The 18,372-nt window shown below is 38.4% G+C and overlaps 1 protein-coding gene across 1 annotated transcript; it reads left to right on the top strand.

Annotated features, from left to right (window-relative positions):
- The first annotated feature begins 2,800 nt into the window (after positions 1-2,800).
- On the top strand, positions 2,801-17,593 carry LOC140480829 (uncharacterized). The gene is made up of 2 exons (XM_072576280.1): positions 2,801-3,450; positions 12,505-17,593. Exons 1-2 carry the CDS (start codon positions 3,060-3,062, stop codon positions 13,101-13,103), a joined length of 990 nt encoding a protein of 329 aa, XP_072432381.1. The 5' UTR covers positions 2,801-3,059; the 3' UTR covers positions 13,104-17,593.
- Positions 17,594-18,372: the final 779 nt, after the last annotated feature.

The following is an 18,372-nucleotide window of genomic DNA, read 5'->3' as shown; positions in this document are numbered from 1 at the left end:
TGGAACATCAAGCAACATCCCTGCCCCTGTGAAACCAATGTCTCCATTATGGCCACAACATCATAGCCCCAAGTACTGATCCATGCTCTAAGTTCGTCACTCTTATTCCGGACACTCCTTGCATTAAAGCAGACACACTTTAACCGATCCCTTTTCATCTTGTGAGAAACCCTCCTGATAGATTCAATATATTCCGTTACTGTCCTGTCATATATCCTGTCACTGGTTGCTGGCCCCAAAGTGCTCCCCCACTGACACCTCAGTCACCTGCCCTGGTCAAGTTTTGCACCTTCTCTCGTAGGTACATCCACATACTGATTCAGAAAATTGTCTTGTATGCACTTAAATTCCTCTCCATCTAAACCTTAAATTTGTTTCTCAATTTCCCCCTGACTATTAGGGGGTCTATAATACAATCCCAACAAGGTGATCATCCCTTTCTTATTTCTTAGTTCCACCCAAATAACTACCCTGGATGTATTTCCAGGAATATCCTCTCTCAGCACAGCTGTAATGCTATCCCTTATCAAAAATGCCACTCCCCCTCCTCTCTTGCCTCCCTTTCTATCCTTCCTGTAGCATTTGTTTCCTGGAACATTTAGCTGCCAGTCCTGCCCATCCCTGAGCCATGTTTCTGTAATTGCTATGATATCCCAGTCCCATGTTGCTAACCACACCCTGAGTTCATCTACCTTCCCTGTTAGGCCCCTTGCATTGAAATAAATGCAGTTTAATTTATTAGTCCTACCTGTCCCTGCTTACCCTGACTGTTTGACTCGCTTCTGTTCTCAACTGTACCAGTCTCAGATTGATCTCTTTCCTCACTATCTCCCCGGGTCCCACCCCATCCCCACTGACAAGAAGTACACATCACTGTACTAAATGCCATATTTGCTCCTTCACAATCTACAGACCCAAAAAATAATACCGTCTTATTCCTCTACAAAACACTGCCCCAGGTTAAATTAATAGTTATGGCTTATATTTTAAGTTTAATCAATATCTCCAAAAACATATAACCAAGAAAGAACCAACTCTAATCACAACTTCAGTCTTTCTGTTGGACACACTTAAACAATGATTAACTTATCTGATTCACTTAACTTCACCCAAACAGCTTCCTCCAAGATTAGTTGCGAATTTCACTTTGTTAATTTTCCCAGATGCACTCCGATGTCCAGCAATACATGAATTCAAAACAGCAAGGCAGTAACTGTGCAGGTTCTCTCTCTCTCTCTCTCTCTGTCTGTCTGTCTCTCTCTCTCTCTCTCTCTCTCTTGCACTGTCCTCACCATGTGCTTCCTTTGTCTGTTCTTCTCCCCTTTAAAACTGCTGTTGTTTTGACTTTTTTTTCCAAAGTTCTAAAACAATGCAACAGCATATGGAACAATAATTGCTGCTCCTGGAATTCAAGGAAATCACCTCCAGCACCTGAAATACCTCAAAAAAGGAGCAGCTGTTACAGCCAAAAATGTTTCCCATCTCCATCTTGGATTACCCAGAATCCTTTTGCTTTCTCACCTCAGTTTGGCACTTAAGTTTCCTGTGATGGCATTCTTGGATTTTTGTTTCAAACTCAGCCCAGCTGCCAAGTAGGATCTCATTCTGCTCAGTGTTCCTCTTTGCAACTGCAAGTAAGGAAAGGCCCCGAGCCTCAGCCCCTCTCAGGTTAGGTTACACACATGTTCAAATCTGCTTTGCTGTTCCTCTCCCCAACTGCAATTAATCATTTTCCTGTTGGTAATATCATGAGGGATTTATTCCAATGGCTCAAAATTTGCTATAGGAATGAAATGAAGAATTGGTGCTCACTGTCATTAAGGAGAAAATCAGGCAACAATTTTCAGTATAATTACTGCCAAGTGTAGTTTAAAGCCACATCACTGCAGTAGTTTAAGAAATGAATCATCATAGTTTCTCGAGGGCAGTTAGGGATGGACAATACACATTGCGCTGGTTAACAATGCTCACCACCTGCTACAGAATAAAGAAACCTGAAGGTTAAGGCAAGTAACACCATTAATGTGTTGCTGATTGCAAAATCAGAGGAATTAAAACATGTTACTTGAAATAAATCCCAAGTTATAAAATAGAATTATCTTGGATTCATTATGGCATTCAGCAGATATTTATCTAATTTAGTACAAGGATAATATGCACACAAGGCAGCTATTTGACCAGTTATACCTGTTTGAAAAAGTGATTCAGATAGTCCGACTCCATGGGCCCTTCTCTGTAGTTTGTTCCTGTGTTTAAAGGCAGAGAAATATTTGGAATTATTGTCACCAGCCTCCCCCCATTTCTAATGTTTGTACAGATTATTTAAAAAATGTTTAGATGGTAACTGTGATTTATGATTTTGTGCAAACTTGCCACTCCTATACAATGGAAAGAGCTATTTAATTATACCTTTTCACTTGCTCTTTCCCATTACCCTGTTTGACCAAATTCTCTTTTGAAAATTTCTACTGAATGTGCTATTGACCATTCAGGTCAGTTGGTGTGTATAAACAAATTTACCTACAAACGATTTTTCCTGATGTCACTTTCTGGTTCTGTTGCTGATGACCTTTAGTGTATCTCATCTGTGTACCTAGCCTTCTGAAACTGGAAACATGTTGCAAGGGCTTATGCCCGAAACGTCAATTCTCCTGTTCCTTGGATGCTGCCTGACCTGCTGCGCTTTTCTAGCAACACATTTTCAACTCTCCTCTATATTATCTTGTTTTCTTTTACTTCGTTAAATTGTACAATGCAAATTGGCAGGAAGGAAAGTGTTAATTGTTTTCCTCTAGCTATTTTGGCGTCATTTGACTTTTTTTAAGCACAGTAAACAGTGTAACACGTTCCTTGGTACACAAGGTTCTGCTTGGCCTTTTCGATTGGATTCTTTTTGCAGTTGGGTGACTTTGAGAGTTGCTAGTGTCTACCCATTGTACTCTATGCTACTTTCTCCCCACCCCCACCCTCCTCTAGCTTATCTCTCCACGCTTCAGGCTCACTGCCTTTATTCCTGATGAAGGGCTTTTGCCCGAAACGTCGATTTCGCTGCTCGTTGGATGCTGCCTGAACTGCTGTGCTCTTCCAGCACCACTAATCCAGTATTCTGTAACAGTGAACCAACCCTCGTAGCATTCGTGGAGTGGAAGGAAATGAATCTTCCTCTGTGGCCGCTGAGTCATCAGCCGTGTGTGTTTGCTGATTTTAAGCAAACGAGGATGTTCTTATCAAGCTGCTGCCCAAAGTTAACCTGCGTTTGGCAGCAGATGGTTCGGGGTAAAGTGTACCTGGCTCAAACAGTCAACAGACGGAACTACCCGGTAGCGAAATACCAGCAGAGCGGCAGCAGAGAGGACAAATCGCTTCTAATGGATATAAATGAACTGGAGGAGCAGTATGACTCCATACGACAGAAACAAAAAGAACAGACTCATGTTGTTTTTAAAACTGGTAAGTACTGAATTCTGAAATGAGAAAACTTGGTTAACGTACAGGACATTTCTAAAGATTCTTTCCACAACTGGGAGACTGAATCTGGTAGGGTGCGCAGTTATGCCTACATTTTAACGTGATGTCTACTTGCTGCATTTGGGATGAGACCTGACCATCGTACAATAATAACACGGTACGGAAAGAGACCATTCGGCCCACTCTCTCCACTGGGCTGTTCAAGTATACTTCTCAAAGTTATTATTTGACACTTCACCACATTTTCAGGCAGTGGATTGCAAATTATAATAGACCACGTACAAACAAAGAAGGTCACGGTGATTTTGGCGGAGAGGTCGGTCGTGGGTGATAATACTTCATGGTCAAAAAAACTTAATTATTCTTTAGTTTTCGTCCGCTAGTTATTGACATTACGACCAAGAGAAACGGTTTCCCCTTATATTAACAAAGCCCTAAGATCAAACAGCCATTCTGCCAACTGAATGAACCGACCTGATCCAACCGAATGGGTTCAATTCTCGCACTCTCCCTCCCCGCCCCCGTTTGAGGCTTGGTGACCCTCAGGTTAAAGCACCAATATTTGTCTCTTTCTGCACAATGGTCTGGTAGGAGTATGGCGACTTTACCTTTTTATTTGAAGATCGTGGAGAAAGGTGCTTTATAAAGGTGGGAGTAATACATCTGGCAGCGTTACCCAACAAAGGATAAGAATTATCTTTATAGAAAACATATATAAATTATTTTCAGAGTAAATAGGCTGAAACTGATTCCACTCGTTAGGGAGAGTACAGATTTAAAATAATTAGCAACAGAAGCCAAAGTAAATTAAAAAGGCTTTATCGGGCAGCGTGGGGTTAACATCTGGAATGCATCGCCTCTTGAGTGTGGCTTATTTAAGGCATGCAAAGGGGAATGAGGCTGTTATCTGAAACAGAACAATGTTCACAGTTACAGCAGAGTGGTATTGTGCCCATTTGGAGAGTCGGTGCACATATAGTAAAGCTGAATGGGCCTTCTATGCTATAATGATTGTGATTCTGAAACAAATAGGGGAGTTACCCCATTACCATCAGAGTAGGTACTCGATTACTAAAGCAAAATAATTGAATGTTGGAAGTCAGAAATAGGGACATAAAATGCTGGAGAACTTCATTTGGTAAGGCACCAATTGTGGAAAGAGAAGCAGTTGATGTTCTAGGTCAATGACTTTTCATTCAATCACCAGTACCTTGTTAGGTTAACCATGATCTTACTGAATGGCAGAGCAAGCTCAAGATGGTAAATGCCCTACTTTTATTTTGATCATATGATGTCAATCAATTGATTCATGATTGAACCCAGAAATGGCTTGCATACGTGAGAAAAATCACAAATTATGTGTAATAATTATTCTGTCTCTAGCCCTTCTGAAAGAAATTGGCTTTGGGGAATAATTGGATTTCGACTGTGCCATTTCTGTTTTGTTTTCCTGACCGGTGTAAAGGGGTTGTCCTAGCTTAATGGGTCATGTATGTTTGAGTTCCATCTTAAAAATATATATTTGAAGAAGATTCAAAACATTTCATATTTTCAGTTATCTCCTTTGCCCCTGAAATACTCAGGTATAATTCCTTCTGCTACTTAGTCTTTTCAACCTGTTCAACTTGTGAAAAGCATCTGAGGAAAAACTTGGTTGTAATCTTAGCCAACATCCTCAAAGAAACCCTCTCAAGAAAGTCAATGTCAACTATCAGGATCTGGAATGCCATTGGAAATTTTCTTGGTATGTTGAGTCCAACTGACCATCCTGTTTGAAATGTACCAGCTGCTGATAGATCAGCGATCGATTTATTTTGAAATTTTGGGCCCCTTTATCTAAGGAAATATGTATTGGAGGCAGTGCAGAGAAAGTTCACCAACAAAAAAAATCATGTATGCAGGGACTGTCTATGAGGAGAGGTTGAGTTGTTGGCCCTGACTTTATTGGAATTTAGAAGAATGAGATGCAATCTTATTAAAAGATTCAAAATTCTAAGGGGACTTGACAAGGTAGATGCAGAAAGGTTGTTTCCTTTGTAGGAGATCAAAGGGCATAATCTCAAAATACGGGATCACACATTTAAAACAGATGAGGAATTTGTTTTGAGGGTAGTGCATTGGTGGAATTCCTCACTGCAGAGGGTTGTAGAGGCTGTCATTATGTATGTTGAAGGCTGAGATTTTTATCCAATAAGGAAATCAAGGGTTATAGGGTAAAGGCAGGGTAGTGGAGTTGAGGATTCCGATCAGCCATGATCTCACTGAATGGTGGAGCAGACTAAATGGCCTACTTCTGCTGCTATAGTCAGTCATCATTTACATCGGGTATTGTTGGATTCTAGATTTTTAGTCTGAATTTAAAATGTCATAGTCGCTGACCTTACTGTAAGGTTTAAGGTTCCGCACTCTTAAATAACATGTCACCATAATTATTATGACTAAATAGGTGAAATGCCTTGAAACTATAACACAATAAGAAGAATGGAAGAAAATTGGTAGAGAGAAAGTTCTGTGAGACAAAATGTTGGGTTAAATTTAAAGAGTGTGGGAAAGGGCAACCTCCCACAGAGGATATTGACCTAATTTTATTCATTTCAATTATGAGCAGTCTAGGTACAATGGCTAATCATCTGAATGGTGTCAGGGATCTGAAGCTCACTGTCTGACAGGTGGTAGAGGCAGAAATCCTGAAAATGTATTTAAAAATTCAAATATGCATTGTGTTATTACTAACAAGGCTAAATTCCAATGACTGGAAAGTCAGATTAGGCTGGTTACTTGCTGGCCAGTGCGTACACAATGGGGCAAATGACTTATTTCTGTGCAGTAACTTTCCAGATTGGATAGAATCAGAACACTTAGTGAAGAGAATTTTTTTAAAATCAGTTCCCAGAATAATTGTTGTCCAGCACTGACCCCTGTGGCACTCCACTCGTTACAGATTGCCATCCTTACATGCCCTCCTTAACACTCTGCCTTCTTTTAGTTCACCATTCTCTCTCCATACTAATCCACTACCTCCAACTACAATGGGCTCTTATAGTCATGTCACATAATGTGTGGTGTCATCTTAATCTCCATTTAACACATCAAGGGATAATTTATATCACAGCCGCAGGCACATCTACTTCAAATGTAATTTTGTGGCTGAGAATTTCATTTTATTTAAATGAGTTTTCAATTTTATTTTTAGCATAACAATTGGTAGGAAGCTTTCATGTCATTAGACAACACCTTGATGTAATGACATAGATCAACAGCTAGTCTTCTGAGTTTTCAGCTGTCCCAAGCATAAGACTGCACTTCTGCAGCCATTAGCATAGCCTTTATAATGGGAACTCACATAATTGGGAAGCAGGCTTTTCAAGTTGGTTTTCACTCAATTAAAACCTCCGAAGTAGACTAAAAATTTACTTTTCCAAAAAAAAAGTTTTTGAAATATTGGACCAAATACCACAATAGTCGTAGCATTTGAATAACTTAGTTGACAAGGTGAACATGGAAAGGATGTTTTCTCTTGTGGTCAGCCCAGAACTAGGAAGACACAGTTTAAAAATTAGGTTTCACCCTTTCAGAGATGGGAACATTTTTCATTTTGTGTGACTTGGAACGTTCTGCCTAACATGGCGGAGGTGGAGTCATTGGAATATGTTTCAGGCAGATTAGATAGATTCTTGTTACCTAAGGGTACTGGTGGTCAGTGGAAATGTGGAATTTGAAACAGAAACAGATTTGCCATGATCTTATTGAATGGCAGAGCAGGCTTGAGGGACTGAATAGTCTACTTCAGATTTTATTTCACATGTTCGTATCCTCCACAGCCACTGCTGTAATATAGCAAGGTCTTTAGCATTGCTGGTAAGTTCCTGCACCTAAATGAGAACAGATTTTTTTATTTTAAAAAAAAATTAAGCATCACAATTTAAACTGTTTAACATTTTTAAAAAGGTGTGATTATTTTCTCAGTGGCATCTCGACAGGATTCAATTGCAGTGCTTAATTTTGTTTTTGTGGCTCTTGTGGTGATTTCATATCAGACTGGAAAGATCTCTGGATTTACAACCTGTACTGGATATATTTTAAACAAGTCACAAGTTTAATTTGAAGGGTGTGGTTGTTCTGCAACTTCAGCATTGTTCAGTCTTTTGCATAGCTGTTTAGCTCTTGTTGGATCCAACTTTATTTTCTCAGCTGTGGCTTAGTATATATAAATGCAAATACATTTTGCTCTCAGCCATTAAAATGAACATGTCTGGAAATTCCTAAACTGTCCCACTCTGACAACTTTATAAAGCATAGTTAACTGTTTTGGAATTATACTATAAAAAATGTGAAATATAAGTGTTTTTATCAAATAATGACAACATTCACTAATATGGACACAACAATGTAATGTTTCAAAACGTTTCACAAACATTGTGAAACAAAGTTAAGCACTGAGCCATTTAAGACAATATTAGAGGGAATAGTTAAAAGGCTTGGTCGAGGGGGTAGATTTAATGCTAGAGCATAACTCTAGTACTGGATGGAGTCAAACCTTGACTTTGATTCCCCCATGAAGTAAAATTGGATGGTAGGACTGGGAGGGGTTAGTGAGAATGCTATGTTCATCACCTACCAACCTCTACTACTATTTTACCAGTAGCAAGAAAAGAATCAGGCAGACTACTGGTATTTAGCACACCAAAAAGTAAGGCCTTTGGCAGTCTTTTTGAGGGCTGGAGGGTAGAGCAGGGATGGTATTTCCTGTTTAGGCACTGTTCCCAATAGAGGACTCAAACTCCTGGTATTCCTTGCTCTTCCCACTTTTTCACAGTTGCAGCTTGCCCCATCCTATCTCATTTTGGACCTGCTAGAATGGCCTCATGAAACAATCCCATTTTGTATCCTTTTCTACTTGCATTAGACCCACCCACCCAGAGGCTGGCTGCAGTTACTGCAGTGTACATCCCTCCTGATGGTATTGCTGAGATTGGGGATCAATTGGGTGTTTGGCTGATATCTTTCAAAGCACTTCCTTCCTGCGGATAGTGCACAAGTTTGAAGTTAAGCCACTTAGCAATCCAACAACTGTGGAGGTGAGGGGCCATTGCCTGCACTTAGGCCAGAATTCTATGTTTCATAATTTTGCCCATAATTATTTAGATGTACTATCAATATCTTCCACTAGCACTGTCAATAATTTTTGGAGAGCTGTTTCCTAACTAGGGGGAGAAAAGTTGAACACAGAGACACAGAGATAAAATTAGTCATTACTGGGATCAGTAGCTATTATATGAATGTATCAATATGTGAAGTAATAGTGATCTACTCCAGGACAGGACTGATGCTTGCATTGCAGTCCATTTTACTGTACAATATGTTCTGCTCTTTTGACTGCACTAACAGTACTAAAATCAAATCATGGGTATACTAGATGTGCCAAGTAAATGGGATCTGACTCTTGTAAACAGACGCTTTTAATAGCTTGCAGGAAAAAAAACCATACAAAATCAAGCTAAGCACTTTGTACATGATGAACAAATTGGCATGCATTGTACAAGTTGTCCTTTTTTCTTCAAATACAATGCACAGTTCTGGCCTTCACAAAACAATAGGGTATAAGGGTAACATAGAATGAGCAAAGGATTTGCAAAAAATGATATCAACTGAAAATTCTCATCAGTTAATACTGAACAAACTGAGGCTCTTTACTGTAGAAAGGAAAGGCAGTACAATAGAGGACATGATGTAGTTTATAGGGAAGTTAGTAGCCCAGCACCTGTTCGGTGACATCATTGTGTGGCACATTTTCTGAAATATTAGTGAGTAGCCTAGCATATGCTCATGGATAATCCAGAACATGACCAGTAACATCAGTGTGTGGCTTACCACATGCACAGGAGGGTGACATCAGAAGTCAATTAAAAAGTGATAGTACCACACTGACTAATCAGTTCATCAAACTAAACTATCTTGGAGACAGTTCCTGGAAATGATGGGGCAGTGCATGTGAGTTGTGGATTGTTGTCAAGTTTGTTGGGTACAAAGTTAACATAAAACATAAGAAATAGGAGAGCACACAGCTTCCTGAGCTGAGCTGCATCATTCATTAGTCATGGTTAATCAGCCTTGCCTCCTTTTTAACCACCCACTTCCCATATATTTTGATTTCCTGAAGGGACAAATCTGGGGAATGGAGTCATATTTTACATTCTAAAGCAAATAGTTCTCAGGTCTCCTTTGAGCTCCTGCTTCTTGTCCTTATAACCAGTGGTTGACTCTTCCTGTGCAGGGAGGAAGCTCCTCATCTCCAATGTTTGATTTTTGAGGACACAGTTCATATTTCTAGCTGCACCTTTCCTGGTGATCAATTGGAGTCCAAACAGCCTTGCTTGCTGTTTGGATGCCCAAATGATACCAGGAGGGTGATGACCCCTGAACTGGTCACATCTTTGACTTCTCTGACTTGCGATCGGACGTTGCAACTTTTGTTTTAAAGGGATAGCTCTTTCCATTATGGTCATTATTTAGTCTTTCCTACAGAAACTTTTCTGGCCTCTGACTCATCCTGATTTGATGCAAGCCTGCATTCAGCTATTCTGAAGTCGACAGCTCTTAAACACTGGCCACCTTCAATATAATTGAAAATCTCCATAAAGCCAGGCCTTTCAAACAAAATCCTTAATCTTAATTTACCTAAACAAACGTACTGACTGGTTTTCAATCTGACACACCCTCCTGTCTTCAAAATTTCTTGTGTGCAAAGCTCCTGTAGGACATAAGCATGCACAATGTTGCCATTATTTTTCAGCTGCCTGCCTCCATTTTAAACCACATAAATCCAACCTTTAACCTCTACTCTTCTCATCTCCATTAATGCTTGTTGAGCTGTTAGTACTGCTTTGATGTTGTGCCTGTTGATGACCACTTTCTAATCTGTTTTGATAGGCCATATTGTGCTCAATGAATTGAAATTAGTTTAACTTTATAAGCCTGAAATTTTGGGAAAAAATGGGCACCACTCAACCATCTCAACCAGCCACTAATGGGTTTATTCCACATCCTTGTTGTTCCTAGCAATTGGCTTAATGTGAATTAGTTTTAATTTTGTAACAGAAATCATAATATGAAATAACTAATAGTCCCCTCACAGCCAAATTGGCCACTAGACAAAAATGATTCTGAGCATTACAGGATTCTTGCGTTCAACAAAGTTTAGTATTACACGTGCAGCTAAATGATACTATTTGATGCACCAGTGTCAGTGTGAAGCTCTGAAAGGCACAAATATAGGTTACAGTCATTCTGCTATAGCAGTATGCACCAACCCCATTTTCTGGCAAATAATTTTTAATGCATCAGTCGGACATGGTTTTGTTTTTCTGATAAGAATTATCCTAAGGCTTCTGAAATGATGTTGCCAGCAGGAGCAAGTAAAAGGTCGTTTTCATGTTGTAGGTTTGCTTCCATGAGGATATTTATTGAAATTAATTTATTAATTTCATATAGAACCCTCAGAGTGAGAGGGTAGTTTACTCCCATGTCTAGGGTCTAACTAACTAAATCACCAAGTTCTTCAGTTTCTGCATTCTTGCATAAACATAAGTTCTACCTGCTCCAGAGATGTCATAACACAGAATCATAAAACATGATAGAAGAAGGCTCATAATGTGTATACTGGCTCCCCAAATAAAGTTACCTCAGTGGATCCACCTTCCATTCTTATTTCCATGGCCCTCCAAATTCATCACTTTCAAATATATATCCAGCTCTCTTTTGAAACCCCCGTGGAATCTCACTACTCTTCCTGGCAGCACCATTCCAAATCCTAACTGAGTAAAGAAGTTTTTTCTTACCTTCTCCTAACTCTCTTGCTGACAGTCTTGAAATTGTGACCCCTAGTTACTGACATACAAAATAGAACATCCTTCTTTACCCTGTCATTTATTCATAATTTTGATCACCTCAATAGGGTCAATGATCTTCTCTGCTCCAAGGAGAATAAGCCCAAATTCTCGAATCTTTATTTGTACCTAAAATCATTCATTCCTAAAATCATTCCAGTTAGTCTCCTTTGCACTCTCTCCAGGGCCTTAACATCCTTCCTTTAAATAAAGTGCCCAGAATTGAACACAATATTCCAAACTTGGTCCGACCAATGATTTGTAGATGTATAGCATAATTTCGTTGCTTTTATACTCTGTGTGCTTCTATTTATAAACTCAAGGATCCTATAAGCCGCCTTAAGAACTGTTTCAACTTGGCTGGCCACCTTCAGCAAATTATGCACTTGATCTGAGGTCCCTCTGTTCCTGTACTCAAAGTTGTACCATTTGACCCTGTATTGTCTCTGTTACTTCTACAAAAATGCATTACTTCACTTTTCTCTGCATTGAAATTCAGCTGCCAGGTGTTTGCCCATTTGGTCAACTTGTCAATGTCCTTCTGAAGTCACACAGCGCAATCCATTATCCTCCTAGTTTAGTATCTGCAAATTTAGAGATTTTTGCTCTCAACACCCATTTCCAAATCATTTATATAAATCAGAAAAAGTAAGGTTCCTAACACCCATCCCTGAGTAACACCACTTTTAGCTCATCTCCAGTCTGAAAAATACCCTCTGTTCCTATCTAATCCATGCTGTCAAAGACCCATCAATCCAAAACATTTGTAATTTGCTAACCAACGTACCAAGTGGTACCATATCAAATATTGAAAGTCCAAATATACAATCTCCACAGCACTACCCTCATCCACTGTCTGTGGTACCACATCAGTGAACTCAATTAACATTTGTCAGACATGGTGTGCCCTTGCCAAAGCAGTGAGTTGACTGTCTAGTATTAACTTAGACTTCTCTTACATATCTGAACAAGTTGACTGAAAAAATCTACAAAATTTCTTATCAAAATTAATTATCTTCCATTACCTCGTAATTTTAATCTGTGATTCAAAAATAGTGAGACCACTAAGCAAGGCTCATGGTTACTCATTAACACTTTGTGCTTTTTTACATTGTTTTCAGTAATGTTTCAAATGTTCTTTAAATTGCAGGTAAAAGTAAACATGAAAGTGGATTATTTTTCAAGCTCCAAGTCAAAACAGTGTCAGTCAACTGCACAGTGACAAATCCAAAGGCATTCGAAGAACACCTTCCTGTTAACAATGTCACACTTGACTTTCCAAACAAAGATTATGTTCAGGATGGCGAAACCTCTTGGCGCACACATCTAGATATTTACCGTGTGCTGCAAGCACAGAACACTGGTCAAAAGAGTCACTTGCAGGCAAACAAGGAACCAGATGATCAAAATCAACAGCCACCCTCAATGAGCAAAAAAGGCCTACTCAATAAAGATAGAACTAAGTTATATAATTGTAAAGGAGCCAGTGGTGAAGTAACAACACACATCACCTGCAAACCCAATGAATTAAAGGCAACCCACTCTTTCACCAACCGTAATCACTGCATTCCTAAGATCAATAAAAGATTTTCATTTCCAAATGAGAGATCAAGTATATGGTCAAGCAAAAATGGGCTTCTCACTAAAATAGTACCAGTTGCCATAAAAGGGAACCATTACCCATTCCCTCAAATGAAGACTCCAAGGAAGTCTGACACTGCCAAGAACCTTGGCTTATATGCCAAATAGTATGACATCTTCACCAAAACAGTAACTGTTAAGCCCTAAAAAGTGACTTGTTCCCTGGAAATGAAATTCCAAATGAAAACACCGACTACTCCATTTTTGAAAACGTTAGCTTTCTTTAAAAGTCTTTTCTTTAAAAGTCTGTTGAAGAATTTTGTTTTTGAAAAGAAAATAGCTCCTTAAGAGAGTCTGCAAAGGAAATTAATGAAACTTAGTGAAATGACATTATATTAAATGGGACAAAACAAGATTACCCTGGTTGATTATGAACCTTAATAATGAGATGTGCATTGAATAAATACCAAGCATTTCATTTATTGCATGAGTAATTGGGGTCACTAATTTTAGAGTTGTTAAAATCATGTGCAAATTACAATGTTGTAAACTTATTAACTCTATTTTGTGAAAAATCAACTGTTGTACTTCTTCTTTGCACTGCATTGCTATTTTTGTATTACCTTGCTTTTGTCAGGAGCCAGTTTTCAGGGAAATAATTAAGCTTTGTCATTTTACTCCTCACTGAGATAAAGCATCAAGCTACTATAAAACTTATCACTCAATCTGTTCAAAAGCCTGTGAAACATATTGATCATGACAAGGCAATTCAAATGATATTTGAAGTTGAGATTAAAACCAGAGATTGGCATCTGAAAACATAATAATCATGTATGAAACTCCACTATGTCAACAATGTTAGCTTGATTAAGATAATTGGAATAAAACCCAACTTAAAACTGTGAAGAAAGGAGTTAGTTCGATACAAACGTATGGTGCAGATCTATGGTGCCTCCAGCATGAGATATATAACTGAAGTGCTATCTGCTTATTTCGGCAACTATTAAAGGTCTCTTGATTTTAATAATTCTTAATATTTAAGAAATTCTTCCACTTTCCCAGTCAAGGTGAATCTCATCATAATCGTTACCAGTAAAACAAAAAGGATGCTGTTTGAGGGAACTTACTGACTATGAAATTGACTGTCACATTTTCCTCTTTAAATCAGTTCAAACATAAGTCATTGGCTATAAAGAACTTAAGAATTCGAATTAGACATCAAATATGCCTCATAGTCTGTTATCATAGATATAGAAGCAGAATTAGGCCTTTTGGCCTATCAAGTGTGCTTTCTCCATTCAATCATGGCTGATATGTTTTTTGACTCCTTTCTCCTCCTTCACCCTATTACTCTTGATCCTTTTTATGAATCAATAACCTATCTGTCTTAAATATAGTCAATAAAATAGCCTCCACAGCCTTCTGTGGCAATGAGTTCCACAGATTCACTACTTCTGGCTGAAGAAATTATTCCTCCTCTGAATTCTAAAGGGTCATCTCTTCCCTCTGAAGCTGTGCCCTAGTTTATCCTAGTGAAACATCTTCTCCACGTTCATTCTATCCAGGACTCTCCATATTCTGTAAGTATCGATAAGATTACTCCCTCGTCCTCCTAAACTCCATTGAGCACATCCAGAGAACTCAATTACTCCTCATGTGACAAGCCATTCATCCCAGAATCATTCTTGTAAACCTCCTCTAGACCCATCCAACACCAGCACATCCTTTCTTAGATACAGGCCCCAAAACTGCTCACAATATTCCAAATGCAGTCTAACCAGAGCTTTATATAGACTCAGCAGGACATCCCTGCTCTTGCATTCTATACCTCTCAAAATGATTGCTAACATTGCCTTCCTAACTGTCAAATGAACCTGCAGGTTAACCTTAAAAGGATCTTGAACTAGGATTCCCAAGTTTCTTTGTGCTTCAGATTTCTGAGACCTTTCCCCATTAGAAAATAAGCTGCACCTCTATTTTTCCTACCAAAGTGCATAACTTCATCATTTCCGACATGGTATTTCATCTGCACTTCTTTGCCCATACTCCAGCCTTTCCAATCCTTCTGCAGCCTCAACACTTCTTGTCCTTTCATCTATCTTTGTATTATCTGCAAACTTAGCAATAATACCCACCATTCCTTCATTCAATCATTAATGTACAACATGAATAGTAATGGTCCCAACACTGACTCTTGCAGAACTCCACTAGTGAGTGGTTATCATCCTGAAAAAGATCCCTTTATCTCCACTCTCTGCCTTCTGCTAGTTAGCCAATCCTGTATCCACACCAGTATCTTACATCACATGTTAGAACACGTGTTAGCAAGATTCTTTCAATTAGTTTGGTAGGAGACGATTGAAGGATGGTTACAGCAGGTTAGGAAAAGGTAACTGGAATAGGAATAGACTTGTGTGCAGTAATAACACCAACATGAATTAGTTGAATTGAATAATCTGCTTCTGATTTGTGTAATTTATTTGCAAAAATTCTTGGCCTTCTAACCTTGTTCTAGCCCACTTTGTTAACAACAAGTATATGTTACTGCTCAGACTTTCCAGTTTCAGCAATTTGTATCTTTTCCTCCCATTCCAACATGAATAGCAAAGCCTACAATCATCACCCTATGACTCTTGTGGCACAGTTGTGCCCCTACCTCTGCTTCTGCAGGTCCAGGTTCAAGTCCCAACTGTCCCATGTGTGTCACACCATAACAAGTTGATTAAAAAATATCTAGAATCATCACACTTCCCATTTTAAAAAAAATTATTTGACCTCATCAAAAGAAAAGGCTCCTCAAAATTTATAACTTCAGGTCACCCCTCTAATTTTCACCTAATTCTTGATTTAACACTTTAATTACGTAAAAAAAAACTTGTTATGTCAAAGGTACTGCAGAAGGTGTGAATTTGTGTCCAAACATGATGCATGGATTTTGGTAACAAACTCAGTTTATATATCAGTGAGAAGTATTATAAAGTTTTTATTTCAATTCTAAAAACTGAAAAATTAATCAATTTAAGTACATATCACCTTTCTTTTTAATAGCTTTTATACTTATTTGATTAGTTTTATTTTTAATACTGAGTTATATTATTCATATTCCTACACTTTACACTTGCTATAAAATATAAGTTTTGAAATAAAAAGGCTTCATTTCACAGGTCATCTGAATCAAATACTGTCAAACTGGATTGCTGAAAAAAGACAGATTTTGTTGAAGTCATTCATTTTGCATGTATCAGAATAATTTGCAAGAATACCAAATAAAGGGCAAATCAAAGTTACACTATATGGGAGGAGAGTGCTGATGGGTTAGCAATTCATTGATTAGTAGAGGCATCGCCAGTTATATAGTGACTAACAGTTAATTGCCAAAATGTGTTTAAATTTTAAGAGGTGGAATGTCTCTAATTGGTCAAAATACTTCCCTGAAATGTTGTTTTCCCATTATATTGTATTCTTGCAAATTGTCTGATGAGTGAAAGATAAAAAGGTTCAACAAAATTTTTCATCAATACTTAACATTAAATTGACTATTTATTGAACTTATGTGTCCACTGAAGTGAATTGCCTAGTACGCTATATTGCACAATTTAATCAAGTTCTAAGGGAAAGAAAATTATGACAACAGTAAATCAATAAATATGTAGTGCAACACTTCACAATGTTTGGTTTAGTGACACTGATAAATCATATACAAGTGGATGTATCATAGAATCCTTAAGTTGTCATGGCCGGGACATGAGGAAAAATGCCAAAGAAAACAGCATTCTCTTCTATACTGTATTTAAATTCTGATTCTTTTAAAAATGGACAACATTTCTGGACTCCTAAGTTAGCCACAGCTGATCACATAATCCTGTTTCCAGAAGCTTTTGAACCCCCTGAATTGTATAAGCATTCCAGATAAAGCTTAAATAAAGGAACTGAATACGAGTCATCTGCTTACAACTTGCTCTGGACAAAGGAAAACATCAAGGCCTGTTATGTGAAAATGGACAGTAACATATTTACAATTGCCTTGTGACCTTGCAATGGAATATCAAATGGGGGAATTAAAGCTTTGTTAATGACCTTTCAATTAGCCCACTGAAATTGACTGTTGGCACCTGAAATGCCTGTCTTTATCACATAACTCAACTTGGAGTGGGCTGCAAAAGACTAAATATACAATTCTAGATTCAAAGTCTGTTGCTGTATGAATTCTATAGAGAGATCAGGTCTCTATACTGAGTTGGCAACCTGCCTCAGACCTTCCATCTTTGTAGCCTTGAAAGGAGGACACATTTTGCCTGCAAGAAAGAAAATGATTTGGCCTAGATCACCAAGGAATCCATTACTGGACTCTGACCTTCAAGAAGTTATAACTCGTGTAATCTAATTTTCAATATGTCTGCATTTACTAAACTATCTAAACTCTGGTTCTGATATAAAACAATTCAGATGTGAAAATCTGAAACAAAGGCCGAAATTGCTGAAGAACCTCAGCAGGTCTAGCAGCAACTGTGGAGATAAAGCAGTTAACATTTGGGTCCAATGACCCTTTTTCAGAACTCCTGTTTATCTTCCTTAACTTAAAGAGATGTATGGATGCAATAGTGAAGTAATTCCCCATGTTTTGAATGCTTTGTTAATAAATTCTAGCTTTGATTTGATTTTAGATTTTTTGCTGTGGGTTTATTTCAAAAATTGGAATCCAAAAATCTCTCTCTATCAGAATCCTGTGTACCCCATAACAACATGATTAAAGTGTTGTTTAGGACAGCCTGTCGGTGAGAAAGTAGTTGCTGCAGCCATTTTAAGGTCTTGGAGATATTAATTGCCTCAAGTCAAAACTTACATCCCCAAAGGTAAGTGCCATCATGAACTGTAGTCACTGCTGGGATTACAGGCAGTCCCCAAACAAAAGGGAGTTATGAAGCTAGGCTTCAAGCTACCAGCTGGGCCTTGCTGACAACCTTCAGCAAGTTGTCATGGGATGTGAGAAGCCAGTTTGGAAGGCCAGAGCGGAGAGTTAAAAAAAGAGCGTGACTTGGAGGGGATGCCTCCAAAATATGCACACACCTTTTTTTTGTCTGACACCAGCTGCCCAAGCAATAGCTGTTAGGCTACCTATTTGGCCTGGACCAAACTGCAGTGGATAACATAATGGTAGGAGCAGGATGAGACACTTAGATGACCACAGATGGCACTTCCCTTTCAGACTTAACGGACCATAAAATCTAGTGTACCGGCAGGAACTATAATGCACATTGTAAGACTGAGATTAACATTTATAATCCAACATTATTTGGGATACAGAATATTTATTGTCCAAAATGCTTGAGGAATAGACCAACAGATTAGTTTGCAATGAGGGTCATGTTTATGGCCCAGAATGCACACCCATAGACCAGTTAAAACCCAAGAGACAAAAAAAAGCCAGTACTTTTAA

This window comes from Chiloscyllium punctatum, chromosome 8 (genome assembly GCF_047496795.1).
Source record: "Chiloscyllium punctatum isolate Juve2018m chromosome 8, sChiPun1.3, whole genome shotgun sequence".
In the NCBI taxonomy this organism is placed as follows: Eukaryota; Metazoa; Chordata; class Chondrichthyes; order Orectolobiformes; family Hemiscylliidae; genus Chiloscyllium; species Chiloscyllium punctatum.
The sequence above is the reverse complement of the archived record's forward strand: the minus strand, read 5'-3'. Positions and strand labels throughout refer to the sequence as shown.

What these genes read in the sequence shown, in the direction of transcription:
- LOC140480829 (XM_072576280.1), top strand. Translation starts at nt 3,060, where the DNA reads ATGCTGCCTGAACTGCTGTGCTCTTCCAGCACCACTAATCCAGTATTC. An exon ending in TCATGTTGTTTTTAAAACTG is followed by an intron (nt 3,451 to 12,504) that starts GTAAGTACTGAA and finishes TTTAAATTGCAG; the next exon opens with GTAAAAGTAAACATGAAAGT.